Source organism: Clupea harengus, chromosome 18, assembly GCF_900700415.2.
Source record: "Clupea harengus chromosome 18, Ch_v2.0.2, whole genome shotgun sequence".
NCBI classification, from domain to species: Eukaryota; Metazoa; Chordata; class Actinopteri; order Clupeiformes; family Clupeidae; genus Clupea; species Clupea harengus.
In genome coordinates this window covers 3,552,823-3,577,266 of record NC_045169.1, presented here as the reverse complement: position 1 = coordinate 3,577,266, position 24,444 = coordinate 3,552,823, and the positions used below count along the sequence as shown (strand labels likewise).

The 24,444-nt window shown below is 44.6% G+C and overlaps 2 protein-coding genes across 6 annotated transcripts; both read left to right on the top strand.

Annotated features, from left to right (window-relative positions):
* The first annotated feature begins 464 nt into the window (after nt 1-464).
* On the top strand, nt 465-9,049 carry ewsr1a (EWS RNA-binding protein 1a). Its single transcript, XM_031585463.2, is given in 17 exon segments — nt 465-559; nt 1,806-1,842; nt 1,996-2,047; nt 2,154-2,292; nt 2,473-2,671; nt 2,903-3,201; nt 3,301-3,493; nt 5,769-5,806; nt 6,546-6,563; nt 6,686-6,801; nt 6,916-7,045; nt 7,192-7,308; nt 7,494-7,585; nt 7,588-7,658; nt 7,746-7,843; nt 8,119-8,386; nt 8,659-9,049. Coding segments are annotated over 17 exon segments (1,923 nt in total). The 5' UTR covers nt 465-543; the 3' UTR covers nt 8,699-9,049.
* Nucleotides 9,050-9,134: 85 nt separating this feature from the next.
* Nucleotides 9,135-23,830, top strand: LOC105895556 (oxysterol-binding protein 2). Of its 5 annotated transcripts, none has more exons than XM_012822206.2 (14): nt 9,135-10,454; nt 11,349-11,554; nt 15,905-16,158; nt 16,888-17,056; nt 17,356-17,476; nt 17,820-17,880; nt 18,253-18,375; nt 18,682-18,927; nt 19,134-19,254; nt 19,483-19,586; nt 20,226-20,321; nt 22,678-22,862; nt 23,084-23,304; nt 23,524-23,830. In XM_012822206.2, exons 1-14 carry the CDS (start codon nt 10,285-10,287, stop codon nt 23,664-23,666), a joined length of 2,220 nt encoding a protein of 739 aa, XP_012677660.2. In that variant the 5' UTR covers nt 9,135-10,284; the 3' UTR covers nt 23,667-23,830. The 5 variants fall into 5 exon arrangements, with proteins under 5 accessions (XP_012677660.2, XP_031441319.1, XP_031441320.1 ...); XM_031585459.1 differs by having other exon boundaries at nt 10,364-10,454; nt 11,284-11,554; XM_031585460.2 differs by lacking the exons at nt 9,135-10,454; nt 11,349-11,554 and adding exons at nt 11,563-12,703; nt 14,620-14,681.
* Nucleotides 23,831-24,444: the final 614 nt, after the last annotated feature.

Here is a 24,444-nt window from a genome sequence, read left to right as displayed (position 1 = left end):
AGATTTGTGTTTGACAGATAGCTTTGCATACTCACTTGCCCAGGCATTTTTGAATTGAGACATTTTCCTCATTTGAGTTACAATGCTGTGAATTCCAAATTATTTTTCAATGAACTGCCATCATATGTGTTTACTATGAACTCTGACTATTCGACCTTCTGAAACACCACCGATTAGTAAATTCAGTGGTCTGACACATATTTGTGAGTCTTCAATAATCCCGATTACCCTCTACCCGGCTGAATGTAGGCCATCATGAGTAGGCTACTACATCGTCTGGAAGAATTCAATTTTGTGTGGGTGTATCCAGCATATTTTGATTTTAGATTTTCACATCGTATGTCTCAGTGTCACCTTAATGATAGTATATTTTAGGCTATTGTATAAGATATTTTCTGATATATGAGGGAGCCTTTACACACTACAAAACAATATTAAGATAGATTGATTAAATATCAAATTACTATTGATGGTACAGTCCAATGAAATAATACGCATGCGCGAGGTTCGCGCCTGAGTTGTGCCACTCAGAATACACGCGAAATGGCGTCTGCTGCGGGTAAGAATAATTGGGCTTTAACACGCATGTCTTTGACGATTTATTCAATATAACGTAATTGCTTAATCTGTTGTCATGTGTAAGTTTCAATTTTCAAGTTGGGTGTTGTGATTCTGATGTGCAGTTGTATTTGCCCATTTTATTTGTTAGTGAGCTAATGCTAGTCAGTTGCATACGTGTGGATGGGGGATGGGGGAGCTACAGCCATAGGAACGCCAGTCTAACTACCTAGCTCGTTAGCTAACCGGATACTCTAAGTTGTTAAGATATATCAACTCCACGCTCAATCAAGCGGTGTATTTTGTGTTTGGCAAAGAATACGTGAGATATTGGTTTAGAAAAATCATACGTATGGTGTGAATTACCTAGCATTGCAGATGGAGTTATTGTTTGTTATCGATTAGCAAAAGGTGAATTCGGCTAGCTACCGGGCTAGTTGATTTGGCTAATGGCTGACCGGTCTTAGCACACGAATAACTCATTCTTAAAGAACCGCACTTATTTTAGAGGTGCATTTGCTATGCTTTTCTTCGTTTCACTTAAATGTATACCCACTGAAATACTATATTCATGCTAAGATATTTAGGTGGTTATTGTGCCTTGGGACACAAGCGGTTTCTGTTTAAACTGAAATGGCGGGCGAACACGTGACTTTCTTTGACTTCGAGATAGAGGTTGGAGGCCATTTAGCCTGGCTTTATTTAACTGGGAGACTCGACTCATGTCGGGATAAAATGAATGGGAATGGATTTAGTCGCATGGTTCTTGGTTAATGCGATGTATTTATGACGTGCTTTCATACAAACGTGGAAAAGAATACATATTCAGTTAGCTCTGTTTACAAGTTTCGCCTGAAAGGTTAGGTAAGGCATTCGTACTCAATTGTAGATATAGTCAATACACGAGAGGTTAATTATTGGCAAGGTCATGCATCATTTCTCCTTTATCATTGTACACTTTATTTTCAAAATAAACAAACCTAATCTCCCCGCATTCATCAGGTACTGAAGTGGTCATATTTTGCTGGTGTTATTTGCAGCACACTGCTCGCCAGTGTGAAGGTGGCAAATCCAAACAGCTGCTACATTTTATCAACTTGCAAACTCACAAGTTTCCATGAACAAAGGGCTAGTGCGTTTTATAGCTGTGTATCCTTGTTGCCCCACGTGCAAAATGTTTGTTCAGTGTATTTCACTCGGGACATGTTCAGAACTGAATTATTGACTAAGTTCCCACCCCTTTCCAGATTACAGTTCCTATGGTCAGCCTGCGGGCCAACAAGGGTGAGTATTCTGAACCATTTCTATTTAGGTTTGGGCATTAGCCTAATGTGAAGCAAAATATCTTCGATGGCTTGTTTAATAGACAGACAAAAACCTTTTGCAAAGGAGAACATGTTAATTTGTAGAGTTAATGGTGATCCGTTTTTGCTCTAGGTATGGCTCTTATGGGGCGCAGCCCTCTCAGCCTTATGGGCAGACCACGCAGGTGAGTTAGCCGTGTTGTATTTTGAATTCCACGATAGCTCATGTAATATTATGTTAATGAGAAAAATGCTGGACTGTTATATTGACTGGGGAATTTCATCGTACAGCAGGCTTATGGCCAGCAGCAGGGCTACAGCTCCTACAGCCAGCCTGCTGAATCTACCTACCCGCCAGCAAGCAACACTTCGGGTGGATACTCCCAGCAGGCATATGGGTCTTCATATGGACAGCAGCCAGCAGCTACAGGTGAGTGTCTTCCCCTTCGGGGGAACTTTTAAATGGATTGGTTGCCTCTGTCTTAAACTGCTGAACTGAACTTTCTCAATTATTGAGTCTACTTTTATGCATGATGGATGTTTCTCTCTTGCCTGCTGAAAAATATTGTATAGCAAAAATGTTTAAACTATTGCGGTTCTTTCTCTTCAGCTGCATACAATGCTGCTCCTGCTGCTCCCCAGGGCTATGGGCAGCCGGTGCAGTCCTATGGAACTGGGGGCTATGATTCCGCTTCTGCCTCCTCAACCACCAACACCAACCAGCCCAGCTATGGAGCCCAGTCTGGATATGGGGGCCAACAGGCTTATCCTGCATACGGCCAGCAGGCAGCATCAACAGCACCTCCCAGGTCAGCACAAGTGTATGTGCACGCTAACCCTACCCTATTTAAAGCTATGTTGGCAAAAGAACTAGCTATGCTCATTTCCTCGTCCCCGCATTTGATGACGGGATTAAACTAAATGTAGTATTAAAACAACTTCTAAATATGTAGTTTTATGGAACAAAGATGCGTTATATGGGTTTAATCAACATCAGGAGAGGAACTTTAATGACGTCATGTCTTGCTTTCCTTCTGCAGTTACGGTGCCAGCAGCCAGCAACCGTCCGCCTACGACCAGAGCTCATACTCCCAGCAGCCCCCACAGAGCGCCTACTCCCAGCAGACCCAGCAAAGTAGTTACGCCCAACAGTCATCTTATGGCCAGCATGGAGCTTACCAGCAGCAGCAAGCCCCACCCCCACAGCAGCAGGCCCCGCCCTCTTATGCTCCGCCCACTGGCTCCTACGGCCAGCCACCTGCGAGCCAGTATGGTCAGCAGGGTGGAGCAGGTGGAGGTTATGGCCAGCAGACTGACTACAAACCACCAAACCAATACAGTGAGTTACTGTACCCCATTACTGTTGTGGTTGTTGTTGTTGTTGTTGTTATTGTAGGTTCCTTCAAGGATTAATTGAAAACTGTCCCCTGTCTTCCAGGTAATTACAGGCAGGATCACTCCAACGGGATGGGCGGAGGTGGCTACTCAGGCGGGGACCCCGGTGGCTATGGGGAGGGCCGTGGCATGGGTGGGGGGGAGAACCGGGGCCGAGGCCGTGGGGGGTTTGACCGCGGGATGATGCGTGGCGGAGCACCCGGCATGCGAGGGGGCATGAACCGAGGAGGAATGGGGTAAGTGCTCGTCTGACCTTCTCACCCTCACATTTTCTCTCCCAAAGGTGCAGTGTGAAGCCATCACATGGGGCTGAGAGCAAACTACAAACAAATGATAGTTAACGTTAATTATTAAAACGTATAATACGTTATAACAGTACAGTAACCGTATTTAATACAATAAACTATAACAGTGTTGTTTTTTTTTTTAAATGGAATACAGTTTTTACTCATTTATATGGACCACGGTGGATTGGATTAGTCACCCTGGCAATTCTTTAAATCTTATCATAAATGGTTGGGGTGATTGCTCTCAGCCCTGCCCTAGAATGGCTAAAGGTAAGATGGTAGACCTGGTATTGAGTCACATTAGTGGGATGGGAGTTTTTTTTTTTTGTTTTTTTGTTTTTTTTCCCCACTTAAGGTTCTCAGTTTTTTTTTTTTTGTCCTGGGTTAGTACATAGTACAAAATCTTTTTCAAAAAGGAATATTTTTCTTGTCCAATTGAAGGGTTTTAACAGAAGGAGTATGTAGAAGCTGCTTGTGCAGTCACAGCTCCTAAAGCGGGAGTTAACTCGGAAGATAAACCTGTGCTCACAGACTATTCAATGGAGTACACAGATTAACCTGTGCTCAGACTATTCAATGTAGTACACAGATTAACCAGTGCTCACAGACTATTCAATGGAGTGCAAAAGTCCTTTCAGGGGTCTCTGGTTAGATATTGACTACCACCAAGATTTACGTATGTATAATTGAACTGGAGATGAACCATGTTTAAATTGTAGAGTCCTAAAACCTGAGGTAATGGCTTTTAAGGTAAATGAAATGTGTAGCATCAAGCAGAACACACATAGAAAGAGCACACAAAAAGACATAATGTCTTGTGTTTTCAAAGGTGTAGACATTCTGGTTTCACCCCCTCAAATTCCGCGTTTTTTCACATAATGGGTGGGAGTGAACTAAACTGAGGTCTTTTTTTATTGGGGTACACATTTTTATCTAAAACGTTATCCTTATCTATGATAAATGGTCCTTCAAAGTTCAGTGGGGTATTTTGTAAGTGAACTTTTTAAGAGTTGCTTTTGAAGGTGAATGCTGTGGTGGTGTAAAATATTTAGGTTTTGGCATAAAGGTAACTCGCCATATCTTGGATGGTTATAACTGAAATGTTTAGTGTATGGTAGTTTATATATAGTTATATTTTGAATGGGTTTAGGAATTGTTTATGGTTTGGTACCAACACCATATTATCCACTGCATTCACCTTCCTCTCCCCCTGACAAAGGTAAGGGGGTACAGCAACGATTTTTATAAACTGTGGATTTAAATTTGACATAAACTGGATTGCTTGTCTTTTTGTGAAGTGTATTATGAAAATTTTTCTTTAACATGCTTTGTCGCATTTATATGCTACAGGTAACAAAGTGAGAGCCATGTAAACACGTCTATACTTTTACAAGCACCACAGCTCAGTTTGAGTGTGGGCCGGCAGCCTATTGAGAAAGAGGGGACAACATTTAAAGTGAAGAAAGGTGTTCGAGAGTGTGGTTCAATAACAAATATTTTGTCTTTGTTTAAAAAACCAAAACGATGTAATTTATATTTATGGGACTTTGCTACAAACACAACTTATACTTTGTGTTATTTCTGCTGAAACATTCTGTAAGAAGAAAGGAATGGTGTATTTTTAATTTGTTTTTCATTTGAATTATATGCATGTAACAGCTTTGTGTAAACCAATTGTTTCAGAAGTGGCTCGAATGCATTGGAATGTGTTGCTCAGTGACACAATGTTAACACGACCTTCTTAGGCCCAGAGCACTTAGCAGCAGGCGTCTCTACTGGTTATGTGCTTCATGCAGCAGAATCTTTTTGCCCTATGCTGCTCTAGCGGTGATGTGATGCAAGTAGAGCTGCTTCTGAAACAATTCCACCTCATCTAATTCTGTAAAAGAAGTGTTGGGGGGTTTGTTCACCCCCGTTGGTAATAAAGATTGCCCTTACCCCTTCTCCTTACAAACATAGACATAACCCCAGAACTGTTCAGCCACCACCTGATGACAAACATGTATGTAGAGAGGGACAAGCCCCAGGGCCAACTACAAACCTCACTACCCCACCCCAGTATATTTGTGAATTAAGAGTGTCAGATGATGGGGAGGTAACCTAGGCCATGGTTTGGGGATTTAGTATTAGAAGTGTGGTCGCCTCAGTCCCCTACCTATCATTGTGGTCCAGAAGTGGCTGTTTAAAGGGATATCGCCTTCATATCTTCGCTTACTCCCCCCAGCATCACTGGAGACAGAGGTGGCTTCAGTAAGCCCGGTGGTAAGTTTAAATGAGTTCCAAGAGCATACACTAGATTTGCAAACTGATTTATTTGTTTCTTTTTTCATCACTGATATTGTGGGTATTGTTATAGTTCAGGGGGTTTAAATACAATTTTAAAAAGGCTTCTGCCGGCCAATAGTCTGCCTTTTTTCACTAAGGGGTTCTAGCACAGATTTTGAACTCAGTGTTTAATGGAAATGGTATGCAAAAATTACACGGTGTATGTTTATTTTTTTGTGTTCTGACAACAATGGCATTCAAAAAAAAAAAAAAAGGAAACAAAATGTACTGCCAAATACAACCACAAAAATTACTGGTTAACAAAGCTACACTCATATAGTCAGTTCCTTTGTTCATTATTCACATTTACAAAATTCTGGTGTGGATTCCATTTTTTTGGTTCTGGTTGTCCAATGGGTCTCAAACCATACTTTTTTTTTTTATATATTTCTGCATTTACTTGCTAGAACTATGGCACACTACCGAAATGGGGTTCTTGAGTAGTCATCTCATGAGTAGCTCCTAACTCAAGTTTTGCATTTGCAGAAAATGTCAAGGTTATGGCATTCATGGTTATAACATTTTAAAAGAGAAGTTTAAGAGGAGTGTGCCTTGGGTTAATGTTGGTTCAGGAGCTGTAGAGCACCAGTTGTCAGGTTGATGGGAGAAGCAGGCATGCAAACTAACGTACCCTTTTTTTCTCTCCACCCTCTTCCTCCTGCTCGTTGGATGCCAGGATTTGACTCAGACACTGGTAAGTGTCATCATTACATCTTTTGTTGAAGCTGTGATTTAAAATACATTTCTGCTTAGAGTAATTGCTGTGATCCACAGCCTCGAAGTTGCCACTTCTTATACAGTGCTCTTTGTGTGCAGGTCGACCCGAAGAACAGGATGACTCTGAGAACAGCACCATCTACATCACAGGCCTGACGGAGGGTGCTACTCTGGAGGAGATGGCCGAGTTCTTCAAGCACAGCGGTGTCATCAGGGTAAGGGGGGAATGAATACCCTCAGAAATGCTGTATACTGCGTAGTTGGGATTGTGTCAGTAGAGTTTGGTATATGATGTCTAACGAACTTGGGTGTGTTTTTTTTGTTTTCAGATAAACAAGCGCACTGCTCTACCAGCCATTAACATCTACAGAGACAAGGACAGTGGCAAAAACAAAGGAGATGCTACCCTGTCCTATGAGGAACCCCCCTCTGCCAAGGCTGCAGTGGAGTGGTTTGATGGTAAGCTATTCATTGAGGATTGATTACAGTTACTTTAGAAATAATGTGACGCTGTGGTTTGTCGTCACATTGACTTTGTTATTCTGTCTTAAGAAGTTTTACGTTCGTTTTGATTCCATTGTTTTGCCTCTCTTCCTTACCTGCAGGAAAAGACTTCCAAGGCAAGAAGCTGAAGGTGTCGATGGCCCGCAGGAAGCCCATGATGGGCATGGGGATGCAGATGCCCATGAGGGACGGCCGGGGAGGCATGATGGGACGGGGAGGTGAGTCTGGTACTAATGCAATTTTTTTTTTATTCATCCATGCGATGGGTTGCACATGATGCAATGCATTGCATATTCACTAAATATATTTTAAATTCTAAAACCTTCGAAAAGACATTTTAAGGAGTGGTCTGGAAGTTGGAAACCGCTTGACTGTTATTGAATTTAGTATTTCTGTTCTACAGGCATGATGGGCCGTGGTGGCGGCATGGGACGCGGTGGGGATCGTGGTGGTTTTATGCCCCGTGGGGGCCCAAGGGGGGAGGTGGTGGTGGTGGTGGTATGGGACGCGGTGGCCCCACCGGTGGGAACATGCAGCCGAGGGCAGGAGACTGGCAGTGCCCCAACGCGTAAGTAGCTCCTTGAATCTCTTCCACGTAAAACCTATGTGAATGATTTGCGTTGATGTGCTAATGATGACCTCGTTGCTGTTGCAGGGGCTGTGGCAACCAAAACTTTGCATGGAGGACTGAGTGCAATCAGTGCAAAGCTCCCAAACCAGAGGGCTTTGGACCCCCTCCTTTCCCACCTCCAGGTGAGTCATTCTGGCCCCGTCTCTGGCAGAGGCAGGCTGCCTCAATCTGCCAGCTCCACTCATTACATTTAGGCACAGTCATGCTGAAGTAATTGGATGTGGCTGGGGATGTCTGTCATTCCCAGATTTTTTTTTTTGGTCTGTTGAATTTGAAGTCAAGGTCAGGCACGTAGTTCTATTCCAGCAGGTTTAAATTGAACGCTAATCGCCCAGACTGTGTCGTTGAGTACAATTCTGAGTGGTGTGATAATCCTACCTCTTGTTTCCTTCATCAGGTGGTGATCGAGGCCGTGGCGGCCCGGGTATGAGAGGAGGTCGTGGCATGGACCGCGGTGGACCAGGAGGCCCTGGTGGCCCCGGAGGACCAGGTGGATTCAGGGGAGGCCGAGGAGGTGATCGAGGCGGTCCTGGATTCCGCGGCGGGCGTGGCATGGACAGGGGCGGTTTCGGTGGCCCCCGAGGGCGAGGGGGACCTCCAATGGACGACATGGGTGGTCGTGGAAGGCGAGGCATGGGGCCACCTGGCAAGATGATGGACATGAAGTGAGTGTGACCTTTGTTGCTAAAAACTGGATCTAAAATGCATGCAAGTTTGCAGTCTGCGTGCAGAAGGACCTCAAATATTTGGAAGAGTTTTATGCGGTTCACCGTAATTTCCATTCTGGACAAAACTGACAGGTTCATCCTGAGCATTAAAAATCTGGAATTAGTAATTCAGTACGTCACTGAATCTCAGGTAGTGGTTAGGTGTTGCCTTTTACAACGTCCGGTTGTATATTTGCTGAAATTGAAAAACCTCACACTTGTTTTCGCAGAGGAGAGCATCGCCAGGAGCGACGGGACAGACCCTACTGAAGAATCTGCGCTTGTAAAAATCCTCACAGGATTTGTCCTAAGTGATTTTAAGTCACAGAATTCCATATTTATAACAGGTGTTAGTATGGGAACTGTCAGCTCTGCAGCTAGTCTACAGTGACCTTTTGTATTTTATGTTTTTCTTTTTTAAAACGTTTAGTTTTGTCTTTATGTTGGTGCAGAACGTCTAGTAAAACCAGTGGCAGGTGCATGCTGTTTTGTGTGCAAATCAGATTTCTGGAAGATGTATTTTGTGGAATTTTGTCCCAAGCAGTTTTTTTTAAATCTTTATCCACCATTCTCTTCACTCATCTCCTATGTAAAAATGTTCAATAAAAATGACAAAGATGAGTTTGGAGTGTTTTGCCTCTTAATATACCTATTTGTATGGTCCAACAAAACACAAAATCGTCAACATGCTTTTAAAATGTCGCAGAGTCCACTCCTGACTTGAATCATTCTTTACAGGCTATGTTGGCAGTCTTCTCTTGGGTAACATTCAAGGGTCTTGTGTTTCAATTGTGTGATAATATAAAGAGGGCTAAAGTGGATTTCAGTCTTCAGGCAAGCTCGTCTCACAAAAAGGTTAACTTGACGGAGTTCAATATAGCTGTTGCGTAACGTTTTTCACATTAACATCATATACGCTTGATAGGATTCCTGTAAACAGGTCAGCGAACGTAAAGTATTGGATTTCCTTAGTGTGTTTCACCAATTCATGTTGTCCCCAAAGTTTAGGATATGGTCATTTGAGACCTCAAGGGACGTTAACGTTGCAGTCCATTACTAAATTATTTAGACATCTGTAATTTTAGGCTCAGTGCTAACCAATGGCACCCACATGGTTACCTGGGCTTTATGTGCAAACAGGAAGATCAGAGAAAGGTCAACACAAGAACATGCACTTGGATGGATTCATGTTCATTGGTAAATGTCTACATTTGCCTTCTAGTGACACCTAGGTCCATAGAAACCCCTCAGCATCGAGACTTAGTGCGCCACCTTTTTGACACCACCGCCATCATCTGTTCTTCGGAAGTTATTGCAGTGGCCTGAGTGGTAATTAAAGAACAGCCACCGCTAGACGTACATTTTTAATCGTTCTGGAAATTCAATAGCCTGCAGGCGTAAGTAATGGAGTGACATGTGAGGGGACGAATGACCTAGGTCTAATTCAATTTTACTCAAAATCCAGTATAATCTACATTTCGGTATTTATCACGTTTAGCTAGGATAACGCATATCACTTCAGTTGTGCTCCTACGTCACTTTGACTGCGTCGTCCCACCGTAACTTCGCAACGTTTTCAAACTCCGTCATAGCGTGTTCCCCAGTCCCATAAATTTTCCATCTTTCTAGCTGAAGGCTCCGCCCGCCTATCAAACCAGAGGATGGGGCAGAAGCGGGCGTTCTTCTGTCCGTTTGATTCCTTCGATGAGTCAGCCCTGCCCAGCTTGGCTTCCCTAAAATAAACCCAAGGAATAGCGTGAAGAGCAGGTGTTCCCCTGCAGCTCGGTAGTGTTGGTGAGGGAACGGCGGTTGCATCCACTGCTGGTAAAAATTTTGCTAGCTAGTATCGTTTGAAAATGTGCGAACCAGGGAATGTGCGAACCAGCTTGCCATCTCCTACCTCTCCAGGATCACAAGTTCAGGGGCTAGGGACCTGCAAAGGATGGCTCTTCAAGTGGACCAACTATCTAAAGGGCTATCAGCGGCGGTGGTTCGTCCTTAGCAACGGCCTATTGTCATACTACAGGTAGGATAGCTGAAAGAGGCTATTCTAGCTGTGCTAGTGTCATATGTACAGATCTCAAAGTGTTAAGTTTGGTGTTAGCTTGCTAACGTATATTTATTAGAGGTCACGTATTTATTTATGTGTGCTAGCATAATGTTATGTGTTTATCATTGTAGCCGCCCTGTAGGTATATAACCTTGAATATTCGTCGTTTGAAAATAAATTCAAACTTAGAAAGTTGCATTGCCCAGTCTTAGCATAACATACCATTCCCAAGCTATTTTTTGTATGGTTTATGTTTGCTTTTCAAGCATACTTTTCAGTAACTCGTGAAGTAACCGTGGCCAAGCCGGGTCGTAGCTGGATGATGCAGTATCCTATTCCTGGCACAGAAATAGGCCTACCAATTATTGAATTTAGTATATCGTGTTGGGGGGGAGTAATCAGCTTCTTTATAGTGTAGCCTATGACGTGCGTCATTGTTTGTATGTATTGCTATAGTTTTGTCGTGTTTGTGTGGTGAGGCTAGTTTAAAGAACTCGGATCTAACATTACAGTATGATGTATAAATATAACAGGCTCTCAAACCACAGGATCGTAATACACTTGCACCTGCTTCTCAACATTTAACAATAAATTAAGACTGCACAATACTAAGACCAGCAGCACTGGTTTCTATGCATAATCTCAGCATTGTGTGTATGCTTATGTGCTACTGCATTTGGAAATAAAGAATTTCAGCTATGTGATGTGAGCGTGTGTGTGTGTGTGTGTGTGTGTGTGTGTGTGTATGCCTAGCAAGCTTACTTTTGTGCCTAGAAAGTAACTGTATACTTTTGTGTGTCTGTAGAAGTAGTTCTAGTTAGATGCCTCTCTTCCCTGGTGTGTTTGTGCGTGTGCATGCCTATCCTGCAGGACTCAGGCTGACATGGCACACACCTGTCGTGGCACCCTCAGCCTGGCAACGACGCACATCGAGGTGGGCGACCACTGCCATCTGGTGTTGAGCAGTGGTGGGCGGAGCTATTACCTGAAGGCCAGCTCTGAGGGGGAGTGTCAACGCTGGATTTCTGCCCTCCAACAGGCCAAAGCTAACACCACTCATTTGACGCACCACTCAGGTGAGACTTCTGAAACTGTGGCTTTATGCTTTCATGGGATAAGTGGCCATTCTGCTTGTGTACCTTGTCATGTCAACAAACAAGTGAAAATCAGTAGAAATCACAAATACAAATGACAAAGTGATCATGAATTGGGAAAAGACAGTGCTAGTATATTTACAGACAGACATCCTGTTCTTGTATGACCGCACTTGAAGGAATGATGCAGTCAGCATTCTGTCCCTCTCAGGCATCAAATACTCGATTTGCCCTTCAAAGGCAACCCTGCACAGGACAGGAATACTGCTGTAATAGAGACACATGTATGCTGCATCCATAATCTATTCTAACCTTGACTCCGGAAGCAGAGACTATTTTTAGATACAGGAAGAAAATTGGAGGAATAACAATTCCTTTTGGGTGTTGGAGGATTACTCTCGTGTCAGTACCTCTGTACACCACAGGGCGGCACTCTAACAATGCATTTATTTCTTGCGATGAGTAGAGAGATTCTACACAATGTTGTAAAGCCATGTTTCATAATTGCTCACCCTTTACACAGTCCACATATTTGGTAGATATTCTAAGCGTGTTATTGAATTTGCTTGGAGTGTATAGGACTATCAGGGTGACAATGTCTTGACAATAAGCCAGTGAGAGTTGATGAGATATTATATATTGATATTTGACGACAATGCCCTCTTAACAAAATAGCAGGCCAAACAGAACTATATTTTGACATTGTCTGTGTCATGCCTTCCCCCATCAATTGTACTAATAGTTCTCTCCCCATCTATATCACCCTGTTCATGTTCTCTTTGTCTTTCTAATATTCTTCATTTTATTTCTCATAAATCTTCCTACATAAAACTCCACCTATTTCATGATGACGGAAGAGACTAGGAGCTGTTTTGGTGGGTGGGGATAGTGAGCTTGTGAATGAGAGACACACAGAGGGGGGGCAGATGAAGGTGACTGGAGAGATTGAGCGAACAAGGGAGCGGGAGGGAGGGAGAGGAGAGGAGGAGGCAGTGAGTGAGTGAGTGAGCAAGAGCGAGAAGGAGGGAGGGAGCAAAAGAGAGAGCACGGGAAGAAAAGAGAGAAAGCAATCCTCTACCCGTTCATTCAGCAGATTCTCCAGTGTTCAGAAAGCCACAAGGATCCTCTGTTGTGAGTATTTTTTCTTTTTTTTTGTCATTTGGATAGTCATGAGGGAAGTCTCTGGTTTGGTTTGTGGGTGTGTATTTGTAGCCAGACAACACTGCATGTGTTTTTTTGTCTGTCTGTCTCAGTAGGATAAAATCATCAAAATATTTATTCTAGCACATGATATAATTTGATTATCAACAGGATGATTCACTGAAAGTTTACATTTCTACTGTGTTAATATGTCAATGAATTGATATTTTCTGTGTCAACATACAGCTGTGCTCCATACTTATAACAGTACATGCTATCAAGTATTCCCATGCTGTTGTCAATGCTAAAGCATTTTTTAGCCAATATTCTGGCTAATTAGTCTTCATCACTGTCACTGAGAATTTCTACCAATACAGAAATTGTGCCTTTGATTCAATTCTGAGCTTGTGTTTCTCCACATTGTTTATGTATTGCTGCCTCCTTTAGCCAACCTCCCCTTGCTCCTTTCTCTGGCCAAATACATTCAGTGATTACAGTTATGTCACTCGGCAGGATTTGAAGGGTGAAAACCTATTTAGATGGTTTAACATTCTGTCTGGCCACGTTGCAGCCATAAAAAAGGCAGCTTATGGCACTGTACGGCTCCTTGAAGACTGGCTGTTTTGTTTTTGCAGTTATGCCATCAAATCTGCAGTCCTCTGTCCCACGGGGCTGGACAGGACTCCTATTGTTTAATTAGGGAGAATGTAAGCATCAGCTTCTACCATCAGAGCTACACATAGACGTGGTAGAACAGCAAGAGCTATTGTGGGTTCAGCAAACTTCTGATTTGTGGTGGCAGGTCAGGGAGTTTGTGAGTTTAAGCTGCACGTGTGTTTCTTTGTGTGCATTAACAGGGCTGATAACAGATGATTGGGAAAGGGCCTCATACTTACTAGATTAGAGGTACTAAAGTGGATAGTCTGTTTAGCATGAGCCAACATAAGCAGGCACTCCCATGGATCATCTGTTAAGCTATCTATCTGTCTCTGTCTGTCTGTCTATCTGTCTATCTGTCTGTTTATCAATATATCTATCTATCTATCTATCTACATACCTATCTATCCATCTGTCTGTTTATCTATGCAGCTACCACAGTCAGGTTCAGGAAGGTGAGACCTCTCATCAGTGATGTTTTTGTTTTCAATCTTGGCACTCTATAAATCAACAGCTCCCTCTCTCTCTCTCTCTGTCTCTCTCTCTCTCTCTCTCTCTCTCTCTCTCTCTCTCTCTCTCTCTCTATCCCCACACACACACACCCTTTCTTTCTCTCTCGCTTTCTTTATCTCTCAGACATAAACAATCACACTGCAGGCATGATTCAACTCTTGCCAGATTCATTTCCGTGCTCCCCTTGAGACATTGGCAAGATTTAAGGTCTGCGCATGGGGTAAACACCTGAAGCAATGATGGTGTGAAAGACGGAGAGTGGAACGAGACCATGTTTGCACTGTCCCTTGGCTGTATATGGGTCACAAGACCACTGAGGCAGCTGTGAAGAAGCTCCCTTTCCCTGTTACTTCCACCCTCTCTGTCTGTCTGTCTGTAGTCTTATTCCTCTAAGACCGCACTAATCCACTTTTCCCAGATCATTATTTTTGTGGGGAAAGTTGGGAGATACAATGAATTGGTGTTCTTATTGATGTCATCACTGTATTGATGTCATTACTGTGTTGATGTCATCAATATTGTTTCTTTCTCACCGTGAAATCAGACTTTTCAGCAGTTGTGTTGAGGGCTGTTTTATAAGGTCAAATATTGTATTGTATTGTATTAATGTAGAACAACACCTCTGCTCCCCAAATGTAGTGGCCCTCTTAAGTAAAAAGACAAAAATAGAAAAACCTATTCCACTGGTGACCATCCACAACATAGTCTGATGTTATGGACTATATACTCTGTCATAGATCAATGGAAAGACTGTGAAGGCATCATTTGATGGCATGCACAGCTGATGCCCATCCTCCAGGTCAGTGGATCACACACTAACTGTAGGTACAACGCCATGTGGCTTCTGCTGTACTCATCTCTAATATCTTTGGGCGAGTCTTAAATGGCCAGAGAGGGCAAGGCTACATTCATCAGGCACAGGGAGAACATGATTAATGCTGATCAGTATTCAAGAGCATATTGAGTAGTGTGTGTGTGTGTGTGTGTGTGTGTGTGTGTGTGTGTGTGTGTGTGTGTGTGTGTGTGTGTGTGTGTGTGTGTGTGTGTGTGAGAGAGAGAGAGAGGAAGAGAGAAAATGAGAGAGAGACCAGAGTTTTTACCTGTAAAGCTGAGTGTGTATTCACTTCCCACCATGGTTAAGTGACTCATACAGGCCGTGTCAACCCACAGCTGGTGTATCACCCTGCTGTTTTAATAGGTAGCTTGCGGTCCTAGCTCCACACTCACTTAGTTGTATCTAATAATATGGTCCAAGGCTGGATCTCTCTTTTTATCTCTCCTCTCAGTGTGTGCTGCATTTACTAGTGATTGCGCTGCTCTCACAGAGGAAAGCATAGGAAGGGAGGGGGGGAAGTGAAATGCGTCATTTTTTTTCGCTGTCCCACTGCAGCTAAAAATAGTCCAGCCTGCTTATTGCGTGGGGTTGTGTCTCCAAGGCAACCATGTTTCATTCACAGAATTTGTGCACAGTGGAGTGGGGGGTTGGGGGTCTCTGCTTGAATGAGAGCAGACAGCAACATGGGTGTTTTCTGGCCTTGTTTACCACTTCAATCTTTCTTCAATTCTTTTCTTCTACACATCTGAATAATGAAGCTTACGGCAGCATTGTAGTTGAAAAGTGGTGTTTCTGAAAGGAAAGGCTTCTCACACAAACACCACTTATATCCAAAGTGTACGGTGGATTCCATTGCCTGCTTTTCTTAATTCTGCAGCTTCCTCTGTATCGAGAAATGATCGAAGATGGCTAACACTACCCGCAATGATACAAACCTATCTGACACACAGTGTGAAATTGAATCTGGTAGTATCGGTACTTTATTAGAAGCCCTCTCTTCACCAAAAGAAATGCAGCCTGATTCAGTACTCCTATGCAATGACTCCCTAAATTACTATGATTTTGAAATGATCGTCCAATCCACTACCGGTGTTTTTACATCAAAGTAAATATCGCGCCTCACTTCCTCAGCCTCACATGCGATGACATTATCTGCTATTTTTGTGACCCTCTCTCCTCCGCTCCAGACGACTCGGGTGACGAGGGTCCCGTCTCGCAGGCGGAGCGCACCCTGACGCAAGGGGCTCTTAAGACGCTGGTCAGCAAGCTCGAGGACCTGAGCACGTGCAACGAGCTGATCGGCAAGCACGGCGCCGCTCTCCAGCGCTCGCTGGGCGAGTTCGAGGAGCTGCACGGGCCCACCGACGGCGCCAGCGACAAACTCAAGGCCGTCAACGAGCGGGCCGCCCTCTTCCGCATCACCTGCAATGCCATGGTCAATGTGAGTACCATGGGACAGGCTGACTGGCGTAGCTTAGGGATTGTGCCCATGCCCTCACCTAACCCTCGCCCGCAGTAATTCTGCATTATGTGGGTCTGGAACTCTGCCTGTGGACTTTGGAACAGAGGTGGCTGCAGGACTTTTTGCTTGCAGCAGCTCTAAGGAGGCTTTGTGCTGTACGCACTCAGTGCTGTAACTAAATTCGCCGTACAATTAGGCAACAAGGGCATATTGTTGTTTATTCAGTCATGTGGAAAATCCACTCAGCTGTAAAGGATTATTTTATGACACTACATACCAGTCACAGTGTACATAAAATTCAATAAAAGTAGAATTGGTCCATTCTGGATGTTGTCAATGCTAGCATTGGTGAATCACCCTAATGGTGGCTGAGATGTACTCTCCAGGAGTATCTCTTCTCATTCCAAGCCCTTGCTTGGCATCCTGTGTTGGTACCATCTGTCACCATGGATTCAGTTCTCAGAGTGCAAACAACTTTAATATGCACCCTCACTGTTGATTGGGATATCCGTACTCATTTATACCTGAGCATTTGGGACTTGAATGTGATTAAGGCTTCCCCCTGTCTGTCCCTGCCTGGTCCTTCCCCCCGTCTCTCCCTGCCTGATCCTTCCCCCTGTCTCTCCCTGCTTCCCCCTGTCTGTCCCTGCCTGATCCTTCCCCCTGTCTCTCCCTGCTTCCCCCTGTCTCTCCCTGCCTGCTCCTCAGGCATGCCGGGACTTCCTGGACCTAGCGGAGTTGCAGAGCCGCCGGTGGCACAGAGCCCTGCAGCACGAGAGGGAACAGCGCCACCACCTGGAGGAAACCATTGAGCAGCTGGCCAAGCAGCACAACTGCCTGGAGCGGGCGTTGAGAGACCCGCCCATCACACGCCAAGGTGGAGGACACACACTCACACACAGCTGTCTTGCCACACTCAGTCCGTAAGAGATGTACTCAACTCTAGATAGACTAGAACCTAATAGAAGCTGTGAAAAAGTTAAATCCAACTATGCTGTTTTAGCTCATTGTTTTTATGTCTCAGGAATTGCGTTTCATTAGCAAATCCAGATGGTTGATGGGAAGAAACACATGAGGGCCATGACCTGGTGCCCCGTGGCGTGTGAAATCACACACACACACACACACACACACACAGGTTTGACTGCGTTCCTCTACTGGTGTGTTTCTCCATAGGGGGGGCTGAGCAGACCGAGGGGGACGAGAGTGATGAGGATGACAACACAGAGTTCTTTGATGCCATGGAGGAGTCCCCTGCCTTCATCACAGTGACCTCTACAGAGCACAACCAGAACAGGTGAGTCACGGGGGAAGAACCCGGAACCGACAGAGCCACAGGAGTTTCTCTGAAGGAACAGGAGGAACAATTACAGCTAAGTGTATCAGGAATAACCCGAATTCAGGCATCAGACAGCAAATGTAAAAAAAGTCAGCTAGGACCTAGTAGAATTGGGGGACTCCGTAAAGCTTTTACAGGGGGGACAGTATTGTAGGATTTTGGAGTCAAATTGCTCAATCTCAAGGACATTTCTCTCCTGACAGCGCCCAGCCTTTCAGCCTGTGTGTGTGTGTGTGTGTGTGTGTGTGTGTGTGTGATTCAGAGTGCTTTACTCCACTAAACCGTGTGTCTCCCATCACAGACTCTCAAGTAGCAGACAGAGCATGAGCGGAGTGTTAGCTACCGACTGGAGTCAAGAGAATGTGAGTCACCAGCATTTTCGTTTTTTTCACGTCCCCTCATGCTGACTTAAACCCACGCACTGCCTCTTCTTGGTCAAGGATTTATTTCCCCTGAGTCTAATTCAAATGCATTTCCCCCTCATTAGGGGCTTGTTTATATGCTAACTATGCTAAGTGAAGAACTGTAGTCCAACAGGAACTGCACTGAAAATCCAGACAAAACCTCTATGGTGACGATTCGTTGACTTCCACCAAGTGTGTGGCCTTTGCTGTTGAGTTTGATGTCAGCTTTTGTTTGTGTGTGTGTGTGTGTGTGTGTCTGTTTGTGTGTCTGTTTGTGTGTGTGTGTGTGTGTGTGTGTGTGTGTGTGTGTGTGTGTGTGTGTGTCTGCAGCCCCCAGGCCAGCTGCGCAGAGCCCGACGGACCTGCATCCCTGACAAGCCAAACTATTCCCTCAACCTGTGGAGCATCATGAAGAACTGCATTGGCAAGGAGCTGTCTAAAATCCCCATGCCTGTAAGCAGCCTGCGCTGTGTGTTCATGTGTGGGTGTGCGTCTTTCTCTCTCGTCTTTCTCTGTCCTTTCCCCACTTTTCATACTTTTAACAGCAGCATGTAGGGTCTGCAGTAAGACGTTAATACGTGCTATACACATGTCGAAAACATAATATAAAAGGCAAAATGTCTCTCCAGTTTAAGTAATTATACATCCTCAAAAAACAGCAACTGTGACGAGATGATCCACAACAATGAATGGAAAGGTATGTTCTTTATGTTTTGCCACTAATTGTCTTTTCCATTCTGTACGCTTGTTTCTGGCCAGGTAAACTTCAACGAGCCGCTGTCCATGCTGCAGCGGCTGACGGAGGACCTGGAGTACTCGGAGCTGCTGGACCGAGCGGCCAACTGCTCCTCCTCTCTGGAGCAGATGTGCCTGGTGTCGGCCTTCTCCGTCTCCTCCTACTCCACCACAGTGCACCGCACCGGCAAGCCCTTCAACCCCCTGCTGGGGGAGACCTACGAGCTGGACCGCCTCGAGGACTACGGCTACCGCTCCCTCTGCGAGCAGGTCAGAGTGTGTGCGCACACACACGCGTTCACATTCACCTCGTGCACGTTTACACGGACAGTCGTCAACACATGTTCACTCAATGTGCACGCAAAACGTACACACGTGCACTCTCATACAGAAACATAGTCTTTGAGCGTGTGCGCGTGCGTGCTCGTGCGTGTGTGAAGATCATGTTAGTGGTGACCTTATGTTGTCCTCTGCAGGTTAGCCACCACCCCCCAGCAGCAGCCCATCATGTGATCTCCCAGCGGGGCTGGACCCTGTGGCAGGACATCACCATTGACAGCAAGTTCCGGGGGAAATACATCTCCGTCATGCCACGAGGTTTTTTTTTTTAATGGATAAATCATTTATTTTAGTTTATTTTTTGGGGATATTTGATGGTTATTTATTTTGGTACAATACTGTAAAGGTGTTTTTAGTACATTTCGTACGATGGGACATGTAGATTGGCACATTATGTATGGGTTCTGTATTAAAATAAGCAGTGACAATGTACGGTTTCTGAGCTTTCACCAATTGTTTCCCCTCTGTTCCTCTGCCTGACTCCAGGCAATATCCATCTGCAGTTCCACTCCAGTGGAAACCACTATGTCTGGGGCAAGGTCACCTCCACAGTGCATAACATCATCGTGGGGAAGCTTTGGATTGACCAAGTATGCCTCTTTTTCCCAGAGTGTTCTTGTGTGTGTGAGTAAGAGAGAGTGAGAGAGTGCAGTTCACATTTAGGCAAACTTGTAGGTGTGTGTATTTGCGTGCATGTGTAGAATTTTCTGTCAGTATGTGGCATGATTCACCACGTCTCCAGCTATCTCCAGTGACTTGTTTTCACACAGCTCCCCCTTGTGGTTGGTTTTAGCTCATGCTGTTTGCTTATGAGGCCCAGGCCCATTGGCCCAGCACATGCAGCGCTTAAATACCCTTCCATTTTATCACTTCTCAATTTGATCACTGGAGAAACATCTTGATTAATTGCCCCTAATTATAATCCAATTAAGTGAGTCAACTACAACTACAATTGTGCTGGAATTTGTTTACCATGTCCCACTATTTACCTTGAATTCAAATGACACAGTAATGTTAAAAGGAATTCAGTGTTCTCTATAACCACGAACAACGATTGTATTACTTACTTTCACATGCGTTGAGTGCAGTAACATAATTCAAAGCTCAGATAGAATGTATGAGTTAGTATAATTAGTATAGTTTCCAGTTGATGTGAAATTATATGAAAACTGAGACATTTTCTCATCTGCTGACTTGTGTAACATTTATTACTTGTCTACGTTTTCCAGTCTGGAGACATTGAAATAGTTAATCATCAGACGAAGGACACTTGCCACCTGAAGTTCTCCCCCTACAGTTACTTCTCCCGGGATTCGCCTCGCAAGGTCAGTGTGTGTGGGTGTGTGTGCGTGTGTGTTTGTTTGTTTGTGTGTATGTATGTAAGGTAAAAATTCACTCAAGTTATCTCAGGACTCCGGAGTTGTAGATCAGTATATTTATTCAGCAACAATTGTCGGGCTCACTCACAGCACAAAGATGAGAGTGAAGCAATTTCACAAACATTGCACAGGGTTTATATACTTAAGATTTATCTAATTCTGACGGCATAAATGTTTCTAATGTCAGCAATAATAGCCGCGCTCGACTAAAAGTCCTCTTGTGTCATCTCAACTGCGCTTTCTGTCATGCAAGGATGTCAGTTTTTCACAGGGTCGAACAAGCACACTTCGACCCTTCTTATCACCTCTGAGCTCACCCAAACATGGGCAAAAGGTTCCTTTTCTTACGCATGTAGCTCTTACATATATGCAGACTAAGTGGCGTCAGCACCTTATAATCTAAGTTACACACACACAGAAACGCCATGTTCCTGCTTACATAAGCACATGATTCATACAAGGTCATTTTTTATACAAGGCACTTGATTATGCATTCTTAAGTCATGAACAGTGTTTCTAAATAAATTCTATCCGTTTATGTGTGTGTGTGTGTGTGTGTGTGTGTGAGAGAGCCAAGGCAGTGGTTGAATTGAATCATTTCCTGTCTCTAGAGCAGGCCTTCCATAACTTATGCCCTTACACCACATGTGTCAAACTCAAGCGAGTGCGAGCCCTTGCCCCACTGTCTGCAGCCTCATCACCTGAAAGTTTAGCTTGCGGCCTGTCTCTCTCCCCTCAAAAAATGGCCAAACGAAAGGTGGACTTTGAAAAACAAGGGTTTTCAAGAGAGGTGGGAGACAGAATATATGTTTACCGATATAAAGGGCAAACCTGTGTATCTTGTGTGCGGAGCCGATGTGGTTGTAATGAAAGAATATAATTTAAGACGGCACTATGAAACGAAACACCAAGACAAGTACAAACATCTGGACATGAAACACAAGCTCAAGAAGGTAGATGAGTTGAAAAGAAGGCTGGTGTCACAGCAGACGGTGTTCGTAAAAGCCAAATCACAAAGTGAGGCTGTTGTGAAGGCAAGCTCACACACACACACACCACAAACACACACACATGTGCACACAGACCACAGGCAACATGTTGTGTTCTTACAGTCAGAACCCACCCACTTCCCCTGTGGAGAAAGCTAACGGTCTGTATGCCGGTTTTGTTGTACGTGCTGCCTGACACGGGGGCCTGCGTTGTTGGGTGTTGCGTACGTGATATAGCAAAACAAAAACTGAGAGATGTGAGACTGAATGGTCGCAATCGGAAGACAGTGCAGATGCAGAAAGCTGTTGTAGACATTTCTCATGTCACTCGTAAAGCTCCGGTGCCAACTCTCCTTCCCTCTCTCTCATCAATACTGCCCAGCTGTCAATCTTCATACGTGGAATGGACTCGACTCTGTGCATTACAGAGGAACTTTTGGGATTTTAATTAATGCATGGCACAACAACAGGGAAAGATCTCTTTGAAGAGGTATCCAAATGTGTAAATGAAATGAGGGTCTGCCTTGGGACAAACGTGTGGGACTGACAACAGATGGAGCGCCTGCGATGTGCAGAAAAGAGAGGCATGAGAAATGAGAAATGCCACTGATGTTTATTTTATTTTGAAATTTGATATCTGTGTTTATAGGCAATAACTAATAGGCCTAAGCTTGAGGCTGCTTGTCCCAGATTCAATAGGCATATGTTAAACTTAAGTTCATGTTTAAATATAAAAAAAAAGATATAATATATCTTATTTTTTCCAATGAATATGTCCGGCCCTCGATTTGGACGCAGTTTTTAATTTTGGCCCTCTGTGTATTTGAGTTTGATACCCCTGCCTTACACCATCATAAACATCAGATGGCAGGACCACGTCATACAACACAACACACCAAACTCAAACAGATATTGATGCTAAAAATTGGGGTCAGACAAGCGCCTGACAGTGCAGCCCTCTCAGAGAATAGCACTGCAAGTACGACAGAATGAAGATAAACCCGCTCAACCAGCGCCATGCATGCATGCATGCCTGACATGACAAAGATCCCAAAAGCACTCATGTCCCCACAGGGAAAAAAATGTTTGTTGTCCGGATGTATGTATGCCTGTATGTAGACCTGCGTGTGCATTTGTGTCCGGGTTAACATTGAGCTCTAACTGCTGACCTATAAGCAACAATGTCATCCCCTCCCTTGGCATTAGATATGATTACAGGGAGAGTAATTGAGTGAGTTGTGGAAACGGTATCATGCTAGTATGACCTTGGGTCCTTTTGCAGTCTCATTTCTCTCTTCCCTTCTGCCTTTCAGGTGACTGGGGTGGTGATGGACGGTGACGACACGGCCCACTATATCCTGTCAGGCACGTGGGATGATAAGATGGATTATGCCAAGATTGTGGACAGAAGTGGTGGCTGTGGAGGCCCTGAGGCCAGGCAGAAGACCGTGTACCAGACCCTTCCTCCTAAACTACTATGGAAGAAATACCCACTGCCGTAAGCAGGCCTCCAATGTAGTTCTCATTATTGTTAAAACTACACTATTTCTGCAAAAATTGCATTGATTTCTGCCTTAAGTACGTTGCATTGTATTATGCAAGAACCAGCACCCATGTTGTTATTTCCAGGGAATTCCAACTATAGCATCTTGCCACATTCCTCGTCAGAGAGTTCACATTGCCCCATCTCCGCTCAGCATTCTTTCACTGTCTTTCCAGAGAGAACGCGGAGAACATGCACTACTTCTCGTCGATGGCGCTGACTCTGAACGAGCCTGAGGATGCCGTGGCTCCCACGGACAGCCGCCTCCGTCCCGACCAGCGCCTGATGGAGGCAGGGCTCTGGGACGAGGCCAACGCCCAGAAACAGCGTCTGGAGGAGGGTCAGAGGCTGGATCGACGGAAGAGGGAAGCGCAGACCACCCTGGCTGTAGAAGAGGGTAAGAAGGGAAGAAGTAGAGGGGAAAGGAAGACAGACTGTGTGTGTTGGGGGGGGGGCGGGGGGGCGGGGGGGTTGGTGGGAATAGAGTGATTTGTATAGTCCAAGTCGTCCTCTTCCTTTTAAAAGTTTAGACATACAGAACCATAAAAGTGGGTATTGCATCACTCCAGTACATAGGAGGCCCCCTCTGATTGCGTCCCTGTTCTGGTACCCGTAGGCCGACACATCGAGCGCTACCTGCCCCTCTGGTTTGAAAAGAGATCAGACCCTGACAGTGGGGACAGCAGCTACGTGTACCGGGGAGGCTACTGGGAGGCCAAAGAGAGCCAGGACTGGAGCCAGTGCCCCAAGGTCTTTTAGAGGAGCCACACGTGCAGCGGTCATGGAGTAACTCGGACACCGCGGCACAGAGAGCTGATCCTGGGCCTGTGTGAGTGTGTTTAACATGACTGGGCCCGGCCTAGAAGCAGCGTACTACTTCCAACAAACGAAACAAACACATTTCAAAACACCTGAGAAAAGACTTCTGTGTTGTTTTTTTCTTTAGGTCTCTCTTACGTATGTACAAACACAAACTTTGTGTGTTTGTGTGCGTGTGTGTGTGTGTGCGTGTGCGCGTGCGTGTGTGTGTGTGTGTGTGTGTGCGCGTGTGTATGTCTGTGAAGGTTTTAGGATGTATGGTTGTGCTTTTTTTTTCATTTGTGTGTGTGTGACAAAGACAAAAAATATTGCATGAAAATAAGTTGTAGATGACAGCTGCAAGCACTTTACTTAAAAACTGAATTCACTGCGACTGCAAAACAGTACAAGTCATATACCTGCACGGCCAGAAGCAGCTAGCTGAGAGTGTGGAATGTGTGAATGCCTGAGGCTGCTGACGGAGGTCCTGCCGCCTCAGCTCTCCTCAGATCCCAGCTCTCACGTGAATGTTAAAGACGTCCTCATATCCACTTTGATAGAAGAATGTTTTCATATCGTATATGGACACAATTGTGCAATTATCTGGGCCTGCAGCCTCATCTGCATTAGTGTAACATCTGTGTTGCTGCAATACATATGAACTGTTTTGGGTGAAGCACCACAGTTGAAAAAAAAAAAAAAAAAACACTGTGATTCAGCACCTCCAGAAAACGTTAAA